Source organism: Prinia subflava, chromosome 1 (genome assembly GCF_021018805.1).
Source record: "Prinia subflava isolate CZ2003 ecotype Zambia chromosome 1, Cam_Psub_1.2, whole genome shotgun sequence".
NCBI lineage: Eukaryota > Metazoa > Chordata > Aves > Passeriformes > Cisticolidae > Prinia > Prinia subflava.
The window spans coordinates 35,137,821-35,157,170 of NC_086247.1; the positions used below are offsets into that span (position 1 = coordinate 35,137,821).

Genomic DNA, 19,350 nt, shown 5'->3' on the forward strand with positions numbered 1-19,350 from the left:
TTATTTGTGTGTGTTTGGGTCATCAAAGGTACCAGCAGTCATCACACATTTTGACAGCTCTAGTGGGAACAAGACAGAATCAGCAGAAATATGGGTCAGGTACAAGTGTTTAAAAACAGGTTTATGGCAAGGTCCAGCAAAAGTTTTATATTGGGGAAAAGGATATCTATGTGTTTCTACCCCTACAGGACCTGAGTGGATTCCAGCTCGGTGGACAAAGCCGGCATTGAAACCCCAAAACGGAGAACATCAGGAATCCTCGGTTACGCCTGGATGGTCTGGTTCGCCCTTATCGGAAGTTTCTACAGACAGTGATTGAACCTTCCATCTGTTATATATATACAGTGGACCATTTTGCATATTTAATAGCTTGTTTAACAAATTATCAATTAGGAGATACTAATTTTCCTTGTTGTTATTGTTGTTCAGATCAAAAGCATGGTGCTTGGGTTTTAATTTGTTGTGGAGGATGTAATCAACAAAGGTGGGTGTATCAGAAACAACTGCAGGGTGAACCATGGTGTAATGTATGTAAAGGAGCTTGGAGGAGAGAAAATCCTCGCCAAGCACTTGAGAGTGAAACTCGGTTACCTTATCATCAAGCAGTAACATTATTTGAGAGTGTAGAACAACAGCATCTTGCTTTTGCTCGCTGGCAGTTGCAACATTTAGTAAAAAAGGTAGCGGGTATAACTAGCACATATATAATTCAAAAAAGGTGTGATACAGACTGCTATATTCCTCGCTTGTGGACCGTTACACCACAAGACTGGGAGCATCTCAATAGGAGGTTTAGAAAACTTAGATGTAAAAGAAAAAGCAAGAAGGGTAAGAAGCAAACATGAAGGTTTTATACCTACTAATTTTTTGTTTTTGTGTAGCAAATGCTTGGTGGGTCCCTCCACAGCCAAAAACAAACATCTGGGTTACTATGGCCAACCTAACTAATCAAAATACAATATGTCTTTCCCTTTCATCTCCAGGAAATCCTTTTTCCACATGTTTGGTAGGATTACCTGTTGATAACTGGCCTTGTCCTTCCTTTGTCCCTCCTTGTAAAAAGAACAATTCTCGGTCAGCAGTGGATACTTGGGATATGTGGGTGCCTTATCTACCTTCAGCACCTTTAGAGCCACAAGAAATTGAGCTGTTAGGATCAGTTCAGGCTGATGGATGTGTTATTTTTAACTTTACCAGTAAAACTTTACGTTCTGGAAATAATCATGCCACAATAGTTAACTCTTCCCTATCAGTTTATCGAAATTCTACATTTTGGTGCAATTATACTTCTCCTAAAGTTTCTGTATCTACCTTAGCACCACGTCAGTTACCATCTGGAATGTTTTTTATTTGTGGTGACAGAGCCTGGGCAGGCATTCCTTCTAGGATGAAAGGTGGTCCATGTACATTGGGACGACTATCATTGCTTACCCCGAACACATCTATGATCTTAAGTCGAGCACGCGCTCAGAAGCGAACAAAAAGAATGGCTCATCAGTTTACAGCAGGGTGTAAATCAAACATGGAATTTTGGACCCCAGATAAAATAATTGCTGCATCTATTTTTGCCCCAGGAGTAGCATCAGCTCAAAGCTTAACTACTCTTAATAAATTAGGATGTTGGCTAGCAAAACAAACCAATGCCACTTCACTTGCCTTAAGCAATTTGTTAGTGGATGTGGATTCAGTCAGACACGCTTCTGTTCAAAATCGGGCTGCGATCGATTTTTTACTTTTAGCACAAGGCCACGGCTGTGAGGATTTTGAAGGAATGTGCTGTATGAATTTATCTGATCACTCTCAATCCATTCATGCTCAAATTTCAAATTTACGGAAATTGACAGGACAATTAAAATTGCAACAGGGATGGGGCCTAGACGGATGGCTTGCTTCTTTGGGATTAGGTCCTTGACTAATCTCAATGTTAAAAATAGTTATCACAGCAGGCATAGTGATTTTCTTGTTAATTATTTGTTTGCCTTGTATCTGTATTTGCTTACAAAATCTGATGCACCAAGTTGTTCAAAAAATGTTTCATCAACAACTCCTTGTTCAATCTAAAGAAAACGGGGGAAGTGTGGAGAGTCTTTCTGAAGCATGGCTGCATAGCAAAGGTCATGATATTATTAAACTAGTTGAGATTTGACTGTGTGTACGTGCTGGACGTGAAGAAGCAGCAAGATGGATGTGATGAAGCAGCAAAAATATGGTACGACCTTGCTGCAACATTTAGGGTGTGGGATAAGGAGGTATGTGTGGAAAGGCGGATGTATGTGCCAAAAAGATGCGAAAATATGCAAAAATAATTAATTTGTAACTTTAGTAAGATTATTGTGTTAAGATATTGTTAACCAATCATGAGCTCTAATTTTGCAATATGTATAAGCTAATTAACAGCACTATAAATGTAGAACCAGATTCCAATAAAGAGAGACTTGCTGACCATGATAGCATGAGGCTTGTCTTCCTCTGTTTCTCTAACACTTTGGCTACCCCAGTCCCAGCGACAGACACTGCATCTGAACCAAAGAACCTACCTGTACTGATATCATATTCACAAGAAAAAGAGTGGAAGTAGAAGTCAGCTCCTTTAGTAAGGGATGAAGGAGCCTCTTCTAAGAGTCAGCAGCAGGAAGGAGTGGACAAGGCAGACTGCTCCAAAGCAGAGCCATTACCAGAACAAGAGGAGGAAGACAGACAAGTGCAGACTGAGGAAGAAGAAGAGGAAGAACTTGTAAATTAGGCAGTAACCACCTGATCTCTATATCACACCAACCAAGACCACCTGATTCCCATGCATAAGCTGATTTGTCAGCTGGAAAACCCTGCAGGGATCAGCAGGACCCACTGACCCTGTAACAGTTTCACCTGACCACTCTGAAAATCTGATCGAGAGTGGAAACCAACAGTAGATTACAGTGCCTTGAACAAAGCCATGCTGCTGCTAAGTCCTGCCATGCCAGACAGGCTAGAACTTCAATTTGAACTGGAGGCAGTTTGTATCAAAGGCAGCCAAGTGGCTTGCCACTTGTTTTTCTCAATCCCTTTGGCAGCAGAGAGCAGGTCACAATTTGCTTTCACTTGAAGGGATGTCCAGTACACCTGCCCTAGAGGTGGAAATCCAGCCCTACCGTTTTCCATGGATTTAACCAGACTGCACAGGAACAGGAACACCTGCAGTACATTGATGACATCATCATATGGGGAAACACAGCACACAGAGTTTTTGAGAAGAAGAAAAATGTCCAAATCTTCTGAAAGTCAGTTTTGCCATAAATCAAAGTAAGGTTAAGTAACTTACAACTGGAGATCCAGTTATTAGGAGTAAAGTGGTAAGATGGATATAATTGTATCCCAATGAATGTGATCAACAAAATAACAGCTAGGTCTCCACCAATTGCCAAAAGAGAAACACAAGCTTTATTAGGCATTTGAGGTTTTTGGAGAATATTTATTTCAAATTATAGCCTGCTATAAATCACATTTTGTCAACTAACCTGGAAGAAGACTCACTTCATTTGGGCCCTGAACAATGACAAATCTTTGAACAAGTTGAAAAGGAAATAGTACATTCAGTAGCCCTCAGGCTGCTCTGGGCGGGACAAGATGTTGAAAATGTGCTGCAGCTGGGGAGAATGGTCCTACTTGAAGCCATTGGCAAAAAGCATCCAGGGAAGGCTCAGAGTTGACTCCTACGGTTTTGGCATCAGGGACACTGAAGATTCAAGGCCAGCTATACTCCAACTGAAAAAGAAATATCGGCATTGTATGAAGGAGTTTGAGCTGCTTCAGACATGATTAGTATTGAAGCACAGCTCCTCTTGGCACCCTGACTGCCAGTGCTCGGCAGGATATTCAAAGGGAGTCTGTTCTACACATCATGCAACTGATGCTATGTGCTATGTGGAATAAGTGGAGCGCACCAATGAGACAATGCGCTTGAATAGGAAATCCCAGTGGCCCTGGAATTTTGGAAGTGATCATTGACTGGCCAGAAGGCAAAGATTTTGGAATATTGCCTGAAAAGGAGGTGATGTGGGCTGAAGAAGCCCCACTGTAAATGACATACCTGAAAATGAAAATCAATATGCCCTTGGTGAGTCCTGTCATATTTTGGGAAAATATCAAAGGTGGAAAGCTGCTTTGTGGAGTCCCATACATATTGCTGAAACTGCTGAAAGGCAAGGTGAACCTAGTCAGTTTTCAGAGGTAGAAGCTGCTGGTGAAAGCTATCCAGCTGGCTTTAGACATTGCTGAAAGGGGAAATAGCCAGTATATTATCTCTGTACAGACTCAGATGGTGGCAAATGCTTTGTGGGGGGGTATTTGAAACTGAAATAGGTCAACTGAAGAGCAGAGGTAAACTCACCTGGACTGCTGGATTATGGCAGGGTATTTCTGCTTGAGTAGAGAACTTTGTTGTAAAAGTACATCATGTAGTCATGTACCCAAGACTCAGGTCACTGAGTAACATCAAAAATCCCAGCTGATGGCTCAGGATGCTAAGATTGAAGTGAATCAGGACTGGTAACATAAGCATGAACTATTTATAACTTAATGGCCCCATGATATCTCAGGCCCAGGGTATCTTCTCAAGAAAGAAATACAATATATACATCACTTCCTGATTGAGGGGGTGGACTTAATCATGGACATTGTCCATGATTATCCCTGAATGTGAAACATGGCCTGAAATAAAGCAAGCCAGACAGTTAAAGCCTCTCTCTAATGGAGAACAGTGGCTGAAATATAAACACAGGGAAGTCTGGCAAATTGATGATATCACATTGCCACAAATGTGCCAATGCAAGCACCAGGTGATTACACTCACAGAACTGTAGAATTATGTAGGTTGAAAAAGACCTTGAAGATCATCAGATCCAAGCATTAACCCAGCACTGTCAAGTCCAGCACCAAACTATGTCTCTAAATGCACATCTACACATCTTTTATCTAAATACACATCTACACATCTTTTAAATACCTCTAGAGATGGTGAGTCAACCACTTTTCTGAGCAATTGTTCCACTGCTGGACTACTCTTTACTTAAAGAAATTTTTACTAATAACTATGGTGGAATCTACAACCAGATGGCTGGAAATATATTCTGTGCCTTATGCCACTGACTGGAATACTATTCTGGGCCTGGAGAAACAAGGCAAAAATGAACCCCAGAAAGAACTGAGTCAGACACTGGTACTTATTTCAGAAGCAACCTCTTGGACATTTGGCTTGAAAAAAAAATTGCATGGCATTGAATGGGTATATCACACATCCTACCATGCATCAGCTTCTAGAAAATTGGACAAATGAACTGTTAAAGACTACACTGAGAACAATGGGTGCTGGGACATTTTAACATTGTAATACACACTTGGCAAAAGTCACATGGTTAGCAAACACTAGAGGATCTTCTAATCGAACTGACCCTGCCCAATCAAAACTTTGATGTACTTTTACAAAAGGGAAAAGTCCCTGTAGCACACATAGAAATTATGCTGTGAAAGACAGGCTGGTTTATTCCTACTTCAGCCAAAAGCAAACCCATCCATGACACTGCTTTTGATGAGGAACCTAGGTGCACTTGGTGAGTAATGCAGAAGGATGGAGAAGTATGATGTGTACTTCAAGGGGATTTGATTCTGTCTGAGAATAGGCAATGATTTGAATTGTATTACACTGATTGCTATATAATAATGTGTAATATCTTTGCTATGGTTGCTATATGCCATATCAGAATTATTACAATAAATATTGATCTTTATTAATCTATGAAAAATTTTGACTAGACCAGGCTAAGTGGAACAATGATAGAACCAGAACTGTCTTTAGAATGCAACAGTTCTACATCGCACATCATCTTTCCTGCCCCAAAGGACTACTGCTAAAGAGGAGCCCGAAGTCATGGACTAAATAAATTCAACTGACATTTTAGAGGAATGGTGCATAGGCTAAGGGAATGATATCTGCATATGTATATAAAAAGACCAGAAAAGACTCATTGGAACTTGGCATGACATAAATTATATAGAATAAGGCATAAATATTTACCTGGTTTCAGATGGTATTGAGTTAATTTTCTTACTAGTAGCTGGTACGGTGCTGTGTTTTAGATCAAGGAGGAGAATAATATTGATAACATTCTGATGGTTTAGTTCTTGCTGAGCAGTGCTTACCATAAGTCAAGGAATTTTCAGCTTCTCACACTACCCCATCATCAAGGAAGCTGATGGGCAAAAGGAGTTGGGAGGAGACAGCCAGGACAGTTAACCTCAGCTGGCCAAAGGAATATTCCATACCATATGGTGTCATGCTCGGTATATAAATTAGAGGAAAAGACGGCTGGGAGCTGCTGCTCAAGAATTCACTGGGCATCATTCATTGAGTGTAGAGCAACTGTGTTGTGCATCACATGATTTGTATATTTTAGTTCTATTAATAACAGAGTTGCTATTATTATTATTGCTGTTCTTATTGTTGTTGTTATTTCACTTTCCATTTCTTTTCCGCCCTATTAAACCATCTTTTTCTCACCCTGTGAATTTTACTCCCACTGCGGGGAAGGGCGTGAGTGATCAGATGTGTGATGTCCAACTGCCTGCAAAATAAAGCCATGAGAGTGCCCAGTTTTGTGTCTCTGTGTAGAAGACACACATGGACCATGTGCAGTGACCTCAGCAAAAGGCCATCAGGATGCTTGGGAGCAGGTGATCCCACACACAGGAAAAGACATGAATGAAATGGAGGGATCTCGGTGGAGGGCCACCAAGAAACTCATGGAGTGGAGGGATGTGGATGAGTGGATGAGTGATATGTGGATGAGTGAGACCAGTGAGAATGTTCAGACTGTCGAGGGAGAGAATGAAAGGGCTTAGACATGACTTTCATGCTTGTAGGAGATTACACAGTAGAGGAAATACTGTCATTTATCTGATAATTGAGAACTGGCCTGAAGACTGCACAGTGAAAGAGAATCAAGGGAAGATGCAGCAGGATATAGGTAAGATCTGTATGGCACTAAGGAGAGTCCATCTTCTCATGAAGAAAATGATGTCCAAGGAGCTTATGGAGCATTTCTGTTTGTGGTTTGCACGACTGATGGGCTAAAGGGTTGAGCAAGGAGCTGTGATGCTGTAGCTGAGGCTTTTTGAAGGGGGATGTAGTAAGAGAGGTGTGGTGGTGCAGCGTGGCTTGGGCAAAGTGCTGGGCCAGGTCCCCTGGACATGTCCCCATGCTTCCTTCGATAGCTCAGCTGGTAGAGCGGAGGACTGTAGGCTCCCTGGCATGGCCATCCTTAGGTCGCTGGTTCAACTCCGGCTCGAAGGAATCATCTTTTGCCTCTGGCACACATCCTGCACTGACACTGCTGCCGCCTTCTGGCTCTGCCCAGGGGGACTCCCCATGATGAGCTGCCCAGCCATGAGCTCTTGCCTAGGTTGTGGAAGATAACTTAGATAAAAGCCAAGGCATTTTGGGTGAAACTCTTGGGCAGAGAGAGGATGGTGCTTTTGACATGGGTTGTCATGGATGTCCTGGATGGGGGTTGTCTGCAGTCACATCCAGCAGGAATGTAAATGAATGAGTTGCTGGTGTGAAAGTGGGGCCAGTGAGAGGCCCAGGCTTTGGTTTTAGGGTATCCTGGTTCAGGGCGGGGTGCCTGGGAGGGGAGAGGAGCTCGGTCAGAGGCTGCAGGGTGGGGAATTAGCTCAAGTGGTAGAGCGCTCGCTTAGCATGTGAGAGGTAGCGGGATCGATGCCCGCATTCTCCAATGCTTTTTATTCCCCTTGCTTGAACACAGGGCCCTTTAGTGGGCATCCATCTGTTCCCTGTGGAGATTTATGGTGTGTGCTGAATTTACAGAGGGGGAAGACATCTAAGGTTGTACCAAGAGTACTATGGGCAGTTTAATAGATGAAATTATGTCCTCCCTCTTTGCTTGACAGTTTTCAAACATCAAGCCCTGTACAGAGAAGGACATCAATGAAGTGGAACAACCTCAGTGGAGGGCTGCTAAAAATCTCAAGGAATTGATGGATTTCTCTTTAAGGATTAGCTGAGGAGTGTGGGCATGTTCGGTTTACAGAGAGAGCTTCTGAGGACTTGTTGCAGTGCTTAGGCATAGCTTACAGAATTGAGAACTGGCTGTAATTTTCTTTTGTCTTGTGCTTGAGCAGAGCAATATACAGTGAAAGGCAATCAAGGGAAAATGCAGCAGGATATGGCTAAGATTTGTATGGCTCTAAGGAGAGCCCATCTGTAGATGATGTCCAAGGAGCTTATGGAGCATTTCTGTTTGTGGTTTGCATGACTGATGGGCTAAAGGGTTGAGCAAGGAGCTGTGATGCTGTAGCTGAGGCTGTTTGAAGAGGGATGTGGTAAGAGAGGTGTGGTGGTGCAGCGTGGCTTGGGCAAAGTGCTGGGCCAGGTCCCCTGGACATGTCCCCATGCTTCCTTCGATAGCTCAGCTGGTAGAGCGGAGGACTGTAGGCTCCCTGGCATGGCCATCCTTAGGTCGCTGGTTCAACTCCAGCTCGAAGGAATCATCTTTTGCCCCTGGCACACATCCTGCACTGACACTGCTGCTGCCTTCTGGCTCTGCCCAGGGGCTCCCCAGAATGAATGCCCAGCCATGAGCTTTTGTATAAGTTTGGGAATACTATTGCCCCAGTAGTTTGGAGTGAACCCTTGGGCAGAGGATGGTGCTTTCTGACCATGGGGATTGTCTGCAGTCACCTCTAACAGGAATGTGAATGGGTGAGTTGGTGGTGTGGGAGTGATATGGATGGGAGGCCCAAGCTTTGGTTTCAGGGCATCCTGGTTCAGGGCGGGGTGCCTGGGAGGGGAGAGGAGCTCGGTCAGAGGCTGCAGGGTGGGGAATTAGCTCAAGTGGTAGAGCGCTCGCTTAGCATGTGAGAGGTAGCGGGATCGATGCCTGCATTCTCCAGTGCTTTTCATTCCCCTTGTCTGGACCATAGGTGCTGTGTCCTCTTGTGGCTGCGGGGAGCCTTGGGTGGGCCCAGAGGCTGCATCAGAAGTAGAACAGGCAATTGGCATAGCCATAAGTAAGCCATTATCCCTCCTTGCTTGGTAGTAATTAAATGGCATTAAGAGCATTGTGTACATTTTCTAATAAACTTCTTAATCACCAATGTACTGTCACAGAGGTGTTGACCTTTTGGAGCAAGTCCAGAGGAGGCACACCATGATGATTAGCAGGATGGAGCTCCTTTCCTAGAACAATAGGCCAGAAGAATTTGGATTTTTCAGACTGGAAAAGAAAAATCTAAAGATTGATGACACAATTGAAACCTTGCAGTTCTTAGAGAGGATCTACAAGAAAAGTGGAGCAGGGCTTTTGACATGGATGTGTAGTGATAGGACAAGGGGCAATGGTTACAAATTTAAAGAGGCAAAGTTTAGATATTACAAAGAAATTCTTCACTCTGAGGTTGGTGATGCACTGGAATTTGTTGCTCAGAGAAGCTGTGGATGACCTATCCCTGGAAGTGTTCAAGACCAGACTGAATGAGTCTTTGAGCAACTTGGTCTAGTCTGAGGAACCCCAGGCAGCGGGTTGGAACAAGATAACCTTTAAGGTACCTTCCAACACAAACCACTCTATGATTCTATGATTTTCTTGTAAGTAGTCTATCAAACAGAATCTTTTGAAACTTCTGAAGAAAAGAAATCTAGTATCTATCTCTTTGCATATTACGTCATTGTCAGACAAGAAACAAGTCAAAGTACAGTTTAATCTTTTATGACAAAAAAAGAAGTCTAAAATTATTTTTGTTTTATATTGAAGATGATCAGATCTCCTTTGAAATTCTGCTGATTAAAAGCCCATTAGCTTTACTCCCTGATAAATTAGATTGTGCCAAACTCCAAATAAAATCACAGAGTCATGTCTGTCATGTTTATGAAAAAGCAAATTTTGCCCTGGGCTATGGTAGTATAATTAACAGTGACTTAATTAATAATGGCAAGAAACTCAGAATCAGGTATGGCTGGTTTTATACCTTGTACTAAAGAATACCATTTCAGCAGCAGATTTTTGGATTAGCATAAATTAAATTATAATTAAAGCAAATCTATGAGACTGACTCATCATTTTATCTTGCAAATATTTACAGCTACTCCATTAAAAGTTAATCCCGCTGACATTTCCACTTTAGTCAGAAGCAGCCTTTTTTTTTTTTCTCTAATTACTAATAAAGATGGAGGAACCATCACTGTCAGTTTTGCCATAGATCACTGTGTAAATCACCCACATTCATGCTCAGCATTAAATGAAGTTAATTGCATTCTACATTCTTCCATGACAACTTTCTCCTTTGGGGATTTCCAGAAAATTAAATGTAAAAGCAACTGGAAAACATGAAGTTTGAGACAGAAGATGATTTCTACAGCCAGGCTGTACTACAGGAACACAGAAGGTGCAAGTCATAAGTGAATTTGATACCATAGCATGCTTTTTTTCCCAGTGATATAATTACACAAGACAATGGAACCATGGGATGTCAACAGTTCTCCTTTCATTGAATGAAGAGTTTGGACATGCACTACTTTTGCCTCCTGATTATGTGCATTTAGGAACAGAAAGCGGGAGAAATGCAATTTGTTCAAAAACATGGAGGACAGAGTTTTGCTAAAATTCAAGCTAAACAATGATGCAAGTAGATCTATTTCATAAACCTTTTTGAGTTCATATATATTCTTACATTTGATAGGAAAAGTAAACTGTGTTAAGTTTGCCTGGTAATACAGTGCAACCAACAATACCCAGAATGATGCTATAATAAAAGTTTTACTATATTTATTAAAAGTGCAAGTACATATCTGACATATTTCAGTGTCAAGAACATCTACTTCACACATGACATAGAAATTTCTTTCTCTTTCAAGAGCAGCTGAGCAAATTTAAGGGCAAAATTATCCATAAAATCTTCTGGTCTTACTTCTAGGTCTTGTTACATTTCAATAATAAAATATTTGCCACCATTTTGATAACTTGTGTTTTTCTCAAACTATTCTTAATGTCCTCTCTTTTTTTTCAATAGAGAAACCACCATTCCTGTGCTAGTATTTTTCAGGAGTTGGTTACACTCACAGTTAAAACCATGTACCTCTTTTTCAGCTCAAATAATTTTCAAATCCCAAGCACTGCTTTTGGTTATACCTGCCTTCATAAAGTGAACAACTATTACACACCTAGCAATTTTCCCCTTCAAGGACATTACACACTATAATCAAATAATCTATCTTTTTCTTTTCTTCTAAATCTTCTTTTTCTTTTCTGACAAGATTACCTGATTGAACTTCCTATATCTCTTACTCTAGTTCTCAATTTGTCATTACAGCACTTGCATTGGCTTTACTTTTTAACATGCTTCAGGAACGATCCTAACAAAAGAACTGGGTGCAGTATTCAAATAGCCCAGGTTAGTTTATCCCAACAGTCTGACCTCTCATTCACTTAGATTAAAACATTCCAGATGAATCACAGACTCCTTGTGGGACAAAATCAGTAGATTTGCATTGCATCATCTCTGATTCTTTTCAGGCTCACCAATTTAAAAAAAGAAAGGATTGTGACAAAGAATGTCTACTGTGCAGGTAACTCAAAAGGTTTTACCATCATAATCATGCCAGACAAATAAGCATTTTTAGACCTGTTGCAAAGCACATTTTACATACCTGTAGGACTTCTTGATCTCATCATGTGTTGCTCCCTTCTCTAGTGCCAGGATTTCATATAACGCTTCACCTGATGTTGACAAAGCACGTTGCCTTTGTTCAGCCATGATAGCAGTGCATTACCAAAGCTGCTAATGTAGAACATAATTTAAAATACCTGGGACTGTGAGTACGTATAGATAGTATTTCTTATCATTTATTTTAATAGATTTTTATCAGGCAGCAAAAGTTTAAAAAGATATGAAAGTTAATCTAGAATAAAATCTCCTCTATATTATCCTCTGTCCTTTAATAAATTTTACAATTAGCAAAAAATGAGAAATGGAAAAGCAGGCACCAAAGAAGCTTTTGTGTTGGCTAGCACTGTTCCTATTAAAGGCGTGATGTTGCTGTCACTGAAATGAATAAATAAATTAGATAAATAAAATAGATAAATTATATTTCCACCTAGTTTTATTTACATTTTTTTTCTAATTCTTAGGAAAATTATTCCACTATTTGTTGAGGTTATTGACTTCTTACAGTGAGGTAAGAGCTTTGTACCTCTGAGTATTACCTAATGCAACAAAGTGGTGAATTTTTGCTTTCTTAACGCAAGGGTTCAGGTTCAGCCTAACCAATTTTAGGTGCTTAAATTGTGATTGAATTTGACTCTGAATCAAACTAGGCTCCTTATATTGTCAACAGACATACAGACTCCGAGAACAACTGGCTAAGCACTTTCTCCCTATTATCCCTACAATGTGCTCAGGATGACTCAAGTATTGTGTCCGGTTCCAGACCCTTCAATTCAGGAAGAAGATTGAGGTACTGAAGCAAGTTCAGAAAAGAGTAACAGAGCTGGTGAAGGATCTGGAGCATAAGTCTGATGAGGAGCAGCTGAGGGAGCTGGGGGTATTTAGCCTGGAGAAAAGAAAGCTCAAGGGTGACCCTACCACTGCCTACAACTCCCTGAAAGGAGAGTTGGGGAGTTGGCATCTTCTCCCAGGCAACCAGTGACAGAACAAGAGGACACAGTCTTAAGGTGCACTAGGGGATGTCTACGCCAGACATAAGAAGAATTTATTCACAGAAAGAGGGATTAAATATTGGAATGGGTTGCCAGAGAGGTGATGGAGTCACCATCCCTGGAGGTGCTTAAGGGAAGACTGGACGTGGCACTTGCCATGGTTTAGTTGACACAGTGGTGTTCAATCATAGATTGGACTTGATGATCTCAGAGATCTTTTCCAACCTGGTTGATGCTGTGACTCCCAATCCATGACCCTGAAAACCAGTGGAGTGAATCTGGACCTATGTGATGAGAGTAGATACCAAGAATTGACCCTGGTATTAAAAAAGAAACTTTATTGAAAAATTCTTCATGGGAAACACTGACATCTATCAGGGTCCTATCTTATTTGAGATACAAGACTTAGGACTGAATTAATGATAAATTCAACATGGTACCCTTACAGTATAGTGCAAGCACAGACTGTCAGATTTCGTCCACTTCAGATCTAACATTTGTTCCTTTCTTTATCACAAAAGAGAAGTAGACAAACCAGTGATTTTTCATCGAGTGGTTTGACTACCTCCTTACAGGGCACAGTTCATCCTTCTGGATTTGAGAAATTAAACATTGTTAAACCAGACCTAGTAATGCTAGGCAACGACATGAAGAAACTCAAACAGCAGAAAGTCCTAGCAGCTTTCCAGTACTTAGAGAGGGCCTATAAGAGACCTGGAGAGGGACTTACAAGTACATGTAGTAATAAGACAACTGGGAATGGCTTTAAGCTGAAAGAGGCTAAATTTATGCTAGATATTAGGAAGAAATTCTTCACTGTGAGCATGGTGGAGCACTGGAACAGGTTGCCCAGAGAAGCTGTGGCTACCCCATCCTTGGAGATTTTCAAGGCCAGGCTGGATGAGGCTCTGAGCAACCTGATCCAGTGGAACCCCCTGCCCAGGTTAGGGGGTTGGAACTAGATGACCTTTAAGGTCCCTTCTAACTCAAACCATTCTAGGACTCTACATAAACCATAATTTAAACCACAAGGTATAGATGCCTATGATTCATAAGAGAAAGCTACAGCTCATTGATGGCAGACTTGCCACAACAAAACTCTCACCACAACTTTTTTTCTTTGAATGTTGGACCCCTCTCCAAATGTTGAAAAGTGATCACAGAAAAAGCCTAAAAGTGAGCTGTAACCCCAGTCATAAGAAAAATTTCTGTAAACCTGCTTTATTAGGTAAGACTACTGTCTCATTTATTATACCCTTCTCATTGCTGAGCTAGAAACACTGTCATGGCATTATTTATATATTATTTACTAAGCCACATTTTGGTTCAGAAGCAACCATGTAACACTTTTAAGTTCTTTGGCATTATTCAGTAGGAAAAAGAAAGTACCATGTAAGTACAGAGAGAAATGTAATCCATGTAGTAACTCTGGCACATACTTTGATGTTTTCTTTTTCTGATCAACCAACTCACAATTAAGGGTCCTTTGACTGCTGAAAAAGAAATACCTTTCTACTTTTAAATGTTGTAAACAATCCCTCAGTTAAATGTACTGATCTTTTGGATTTAAGTTAACAGTTAGAAAATTAAATTGCATGTGAGTATCTAGATATTACTTTACCACCTACAGTAGTTATCATGCTTTTTGTTCATGATGGCATGCCTAGAGCATATTTAGCAAAAACCTGGGATCTATCCTGGCACTAGAATCATGCAAGGCACATGAAGCCTGTTAATGCACGAGATAATGGTAGTAACCATGTGAAGTCACAGATATACAGCATTAGCTAAAAAAAATCTGTGACATAATGATGATCAGCCACATGGAAGCTCTGAAGCATAAACCAAAATTAAAGTTATGATGGATTTAATTTTGAAGAACTACAAAGTCATGTAATTTGTACTTTCTCATAAAATAATTTTAATAACCTAGTCAGCTATGGAAATTTAGATTCAATAGCCTATTCAGTCTTCTAATGATTATATCAAGTTCAAGCTTTAACTTTAGCTATTCAAAATTATTTCTTACTTATTTAAAGCAGTCCTATAAAATACTAAAAGTGCAGTGAGACAATATTTTTCTAGAAAAAGTTAAACTTTCCTTATTAAATAAGATGTAACAGTCACAATTCCAGTACATTAGAATCTTATTTTTGAGCTATGTATTTTTGTTCCAGTAGAAAAAGTCAAGAAGGTATTGTTTTCTCCCTTGAATGACAATAAAATTATTAAAACACAATCCAAATTCTGGTAGCAATTCCACATTTCCTAAGAAGATGGGACCCCAGTTAACTTCAGCTCTTTCTGTGCAAATTTTATACTACCCAGCATTAAGTATCTTATACAGAGGTTGTAAAAATGTCTTTTTTTTCTTAAAATACCCATAGTTCATTTGGATTAATGCTGAAAAATAAAGCAAAGTTATTCAAAGAACATACCTGCTTCAAAAAGTGCTGGAACACAGTCTGGCATGTATAAACTCACAACATTATGGTTTCAATACCTGGATGTCTTCACGCCAATATCATCCCAAAGGAAAGAAGCAAGTGCCACCAGAAGCCCTGTTCCACAGAAAGCAGCTGCTGTTTTTCATCCTTCACAGGGTTAAACAGGTCAGTGGAGTCTGATTACTTCTTTTGTTGTCCAGTATCCAGTTGGTTATCTCTCAGGAAGATCTATGAAAGAGCAAATAAAACATTCATGAGTGTAAAAGCTGATATATCCAAGAGTTAATGACACCAAAATATTTGGGACAACTGTGTATTTAGTTAGGTGTTCTTCTGTGCTTTACTCTTGATGGGGTATTGAGTTTGTCTTTTTTTTTTTTTCCACGCAAATATATTAAATTGTTTTAAATATAAAACAGTCTCTTGCTCTAAATTTCACTTCTTTAAGACCAGCCATGGCTTAGGTTTACTACATAATCTTTTCCAAAACAGGATCAGTTGAAGAAGTCCCTTTAAGACTTAGTCCTGAGTTCTTGTAAATTTTTAGATCAAACCAGAACATGTAGGATGTCATCTTTTATTCTGATGGAGTTTCTCTTCTCACACCATGAAAACCTAAGAAAGCCATTCCTTTTGCTTTGAAATAGAGAAGACTATAAATGCTAGAGACTTAAAACCCACCATTTTTCTTCATATATCATCCTTGGAACCAAATACTTCACCCTTTGTACTCAAAAATTTCCTAGATCACCCAATTCCAAACCATATCCTTTGTACCATGTATTGGCTGCCAGACCTTTACCCACCTCACACCATCCACCATCCCCCCTTCAACAGAGTGGGAAAAGAGGATAAACTGAAAAGCTCATAGATCAAGATCCCTTACCCATTACTGTCATGGGCCAAATAGACATAATTTGGGGAAAATGAATTTAATTTATAACTAATTAAAATATATTTGGATGGTAAGAAACCAGGACAAAATTTGAAACGTCTTCCCCTCACTACCCTGTTTTCAGGCTCCAATTTGCCTCTTCATTCACATCTTATCCCACCGTCCATGAGCAGAGCCAGGAGGACAAGAATCGTAGGTTGTATAGTTACGATCATATGAAGTATATATCTATAAATTATATTTATGATCATATATATATGATATTATGGTCACATATATGGTACAGTTATGGTCAAATACATAATAAAGTATGTTATGATCACATGTATATAAAGTATATTTATTATTGTATAATTATGACCATATAAAAACATGACAACAACATGAGAGCTGATAAAAAAATTAGGTGGATGCTTTTTAATGTGAAGCATATGATTTTAACATTTCTTTTGTTCTTAGGTATATACTTAGTTTCAAACCTTCCCGGTAATTTCAGCTTTGTATGGGGACAAGGCAAGGCATTTCAATCTAAAATGTGAGTGTTTTTCACAGTTATGAGAAGTCAAAATGGTATAGTCAAAGTATCTTTTCCAGGACAATAGCAACAGAGTAGGTATAGCTAATTCTATTACATTGCATGAACATAATAAGCCAGATTATTCAATCAGCATGCTTGATGTCTATCGTTTTGAATTGACTTTATCATTCTTGCAATATAAAACAAAACAAAATGTACTCTTTCTAATGGTAAGAAGAAATTTAGGGGGAGAAAACAGAAACAGGCAGAAAATAAAATCACTTCCAGGTTATCTAAATCCCTTGAATTTATATTCATGCTATTACGAGATCCCTGCTCTGCATTCCTGGCACACACCGGGACTTGCAGTTCTGTGTGGGTACAGCTCCCTCTGGCGCGCAGAGCTGGGACCGCTCTGCAACCTGCCTTGCCTTCCCCACAAGCACGCCTTGTTTCTTCTCAGGAAATTAACACAATCCCAGCAAATCCAGCGAGTTTTTTCCCTTTTGGTGTTCTGCGTCCTCAACACATTCTAAAGAATCTTTAGCAAACTCAAAATTTTCAGAACTGTCACAACTCTTTTGTCAGATCAGTTATGCAATTTAGAAGAATAGCCAGATAATTTAATACCTGCTCACTCTTCTCATTAATTTTTTTTTTAACTGTAACACCTGATAGTGCAACACAAGACCACTGTGGCAGGCAATGCAAAACTAAAACACAGTTCTAGTCCCAAAGGCTCTTCTATCTAAAATATCTGGCTTATACTTTACATTTCATGTATACATTGCATGTGTTTCAAAACAGGCAAACCGGAACATGCCTGGAAATTCAGAGTTGAATATCAGACACAAAAAATTTGAAACATGGCGCAGACAGAACAGGAGGTCTGGGGTTGTTTCAGAAGCCTCCAGTTACACATAACCAGAGCTAAGGACTGAAGAACTCTGAGTCACTGCAGTCCTTCCTCCTACCACTCCCTCCTTTTCTGGGCTCACAGCGAGTTCAAGAACTTCAAGCCTGGAGCTGAGAGATATACATGCATAAAAGTACTGGCGTCATTGCTTAACAGCCGTGTGAATTTTAACTTCCAAGGCAAGGAAAGACAATTTTTAAAAGCTGAATTATATTCCGAGTTTGTTGAATCTGATAGGGTTAATACTGATAACATCAAAGCATGTAGGAGATACAAGTGATCAGATAAAGCACTCCTGGCCTTTATGGAAAACCTACAGCTAGCTTTTGACTCTTTCTTCCATCTGTGGCAGGGAAAGAAAATCTCAGATTTTACTTTGAGGAATTTGGTGATTGAAATAAATTTTCATGGTGACATGCTTTAGTAAAGCCAGAAGGTTAAGAGAAATAATCCTTCCTGTCTACTCAAAACTGGTAAGGTAACTTCAGGTGTGCTGGGTCCAGATAAGGGCCTCCAAGTACAAAAGAGACATGGACATATTGAAGAGAGTCCAAAAAAGGGCCACAAGGATGATGAGACTGGAGCATCTGTCCTGTCAGAAAAGGCTGAGAGAGCTGGGACTGTCCAGAATGGAGAAGGCTCCATGGGGGGAACTCATCAATGTGTACAAATGTCTGAAGGGAGAGTGCAATGAGGACAGAGTCAGGCTCTTTGCAGTGGTGCCCAGTGCCACGACCAGAGGCAATGGGCCCAGACTCCAAACCCCCAAACAGAGGAAGTTCCCTCTGAACATCAGGACACACTTCTTCACTGTGAGGATGACCAGGCACTGCCACAAGTTGCCCACAGAGGTTTGGAGTCTCTGTCCTTGGAGTCACTTAAAAGCCATCTGGACATAGTTCTGGGCAACTGGCTTTAGGTCTTCCTGATTACTTTCCCCCAAACCCCCCTGCTGTGATTACTACTATCGCTAGATTCTGTGCCTTGTTCTACAAAAAGGTGATCCACAAGGATGCTGGAATTTATATTGATGACTGACCAGACATGTCAAGAGAAAGAAGGCAGGTGAGAATACTGAAACAAGATCTTGCTAATTGCTGACTTTTCCCTGATGAATGAGTGGCAGTCTGGAAAAAGAAGAGCATGATGATATAGGTAAGGTCTGGTAGGCTCATGACATAATATGTGAATTCAGAAAGAGTATATACAGTGGTAGTGTGTTCTAGTGGTAGTGGTAGAGTTTTTCACTCCCTGGGCAGGATTTTTCTTTTGTTGTATATTTTAATATTATGCTGTGGTGATATCAATATTTGTAACATCCAGCTAAGCAAGATAGCCAAAGGGCAAAAGACTGAGACAGTGAAAAAAAAAAGAACACTTCTGCCAAGGTGTGCTGGGCCTCTGACTAAGGCATGGGGATTGATTTTTATTAAGAAGGAAGAGTACTTCTGAATTGCTATGTCCCCAAATGCTGTTCTTGTAATTTCTTTTTATCCAGTTCTGTTTCACATGTTCCTGGACATCTAGTGCCCTGTCTGAACTTTACTGCCTGCTGTTAGATAGTCGAACAATCTCCCAAAGAAAAGACCTTGGATTAAGGTCCCTTCTTCAGAAGAGACTTTTTAGATGTCAGACAAGCCCAACAATTCTACGGCAAGAAGTTACATTCCTCTTGCCACATTTCTCTGTTAAAGAATAGTTACTGTCATTTTGGCTTCAAAAGCAATAACAGAATTGATTTAAATAATATGATTGCATTGCATCTGTTTTTAAATACACGGAACTATATTTGAAGGAAGGTAATCCATCTGGTAACCCATCTGCAACTCCATCTATACAAGAAGTAAGTATTCATAAGAGAACATTCA

At 40.2% G+C, this 19,350-nt stretch overlaps 1 protein-coding gene and 3 non-coding genes across 4 annotated transcripts in view; 3 read left to right on the plus strand and 1 right to left on the minus strand.

Annotated features, from left to right (window-relative positions):
- The window catches only part of DNAJC5B (DnaJ heat shock protein family (Hsp40) member C5 beta), a 47,482-nt gene extending 31,395 nt beyond the window's left edge, over positions 1 to 16,087 (minus strand). Inside the window, exons 1-2 of the mRNA XM_063393199.1 lie at positions 15,146 to 16,087; positions 11,699 to 11,826 (exon numbers count right to left, since the gene is read on the minus strand). Of these exons, the coding sequence (XP_063249269.1) occupies positions 11,699 to 11,805 (107 nt within the window). The 5' untranslated portion in view covers positions 11,806 to 11,826; positions 15,146 to 16,087. The remainder of the gene's footprint in view (positions 1 to 11,698; positions 11,827 to 15,145) is intronic.
- TRNAY-GUA (transfer RNA tyrosine (anticodon GUA)) lies at positions 7,239 to 7,327 on the plus strand. Its single transcript is given in 2 exon segments — positions 7,239 to 7,275; positions 7,292 to 7,327. It is a non-coding gene; the product is annotated as a tRNA-Tyr (tRNA).
- TRNAA-AGC (transfer RNA alanine (anticodon AGC)) lies at positions 7,697 to 7,769 on the plus strand. Its single transcript has one exon. It is a non-coding gene; the product is annotated as a tRNA-Ala (tRNA).
- TRNAY-GUA (transfer RNA tyrosine (anticodon GUA)) lies at positions 8,452 to 8,540 on the plus strand. Its single transcript is given in 2 exon segments — positions 8,452 to 8,488; positions 8,505 to 8,540. It is a non-coding gene; the product is annotated as a tRNA-Tyr (tRNA).
- Positions 16,088 to 19,350: the final 3,263 nt, after the last annotated feature.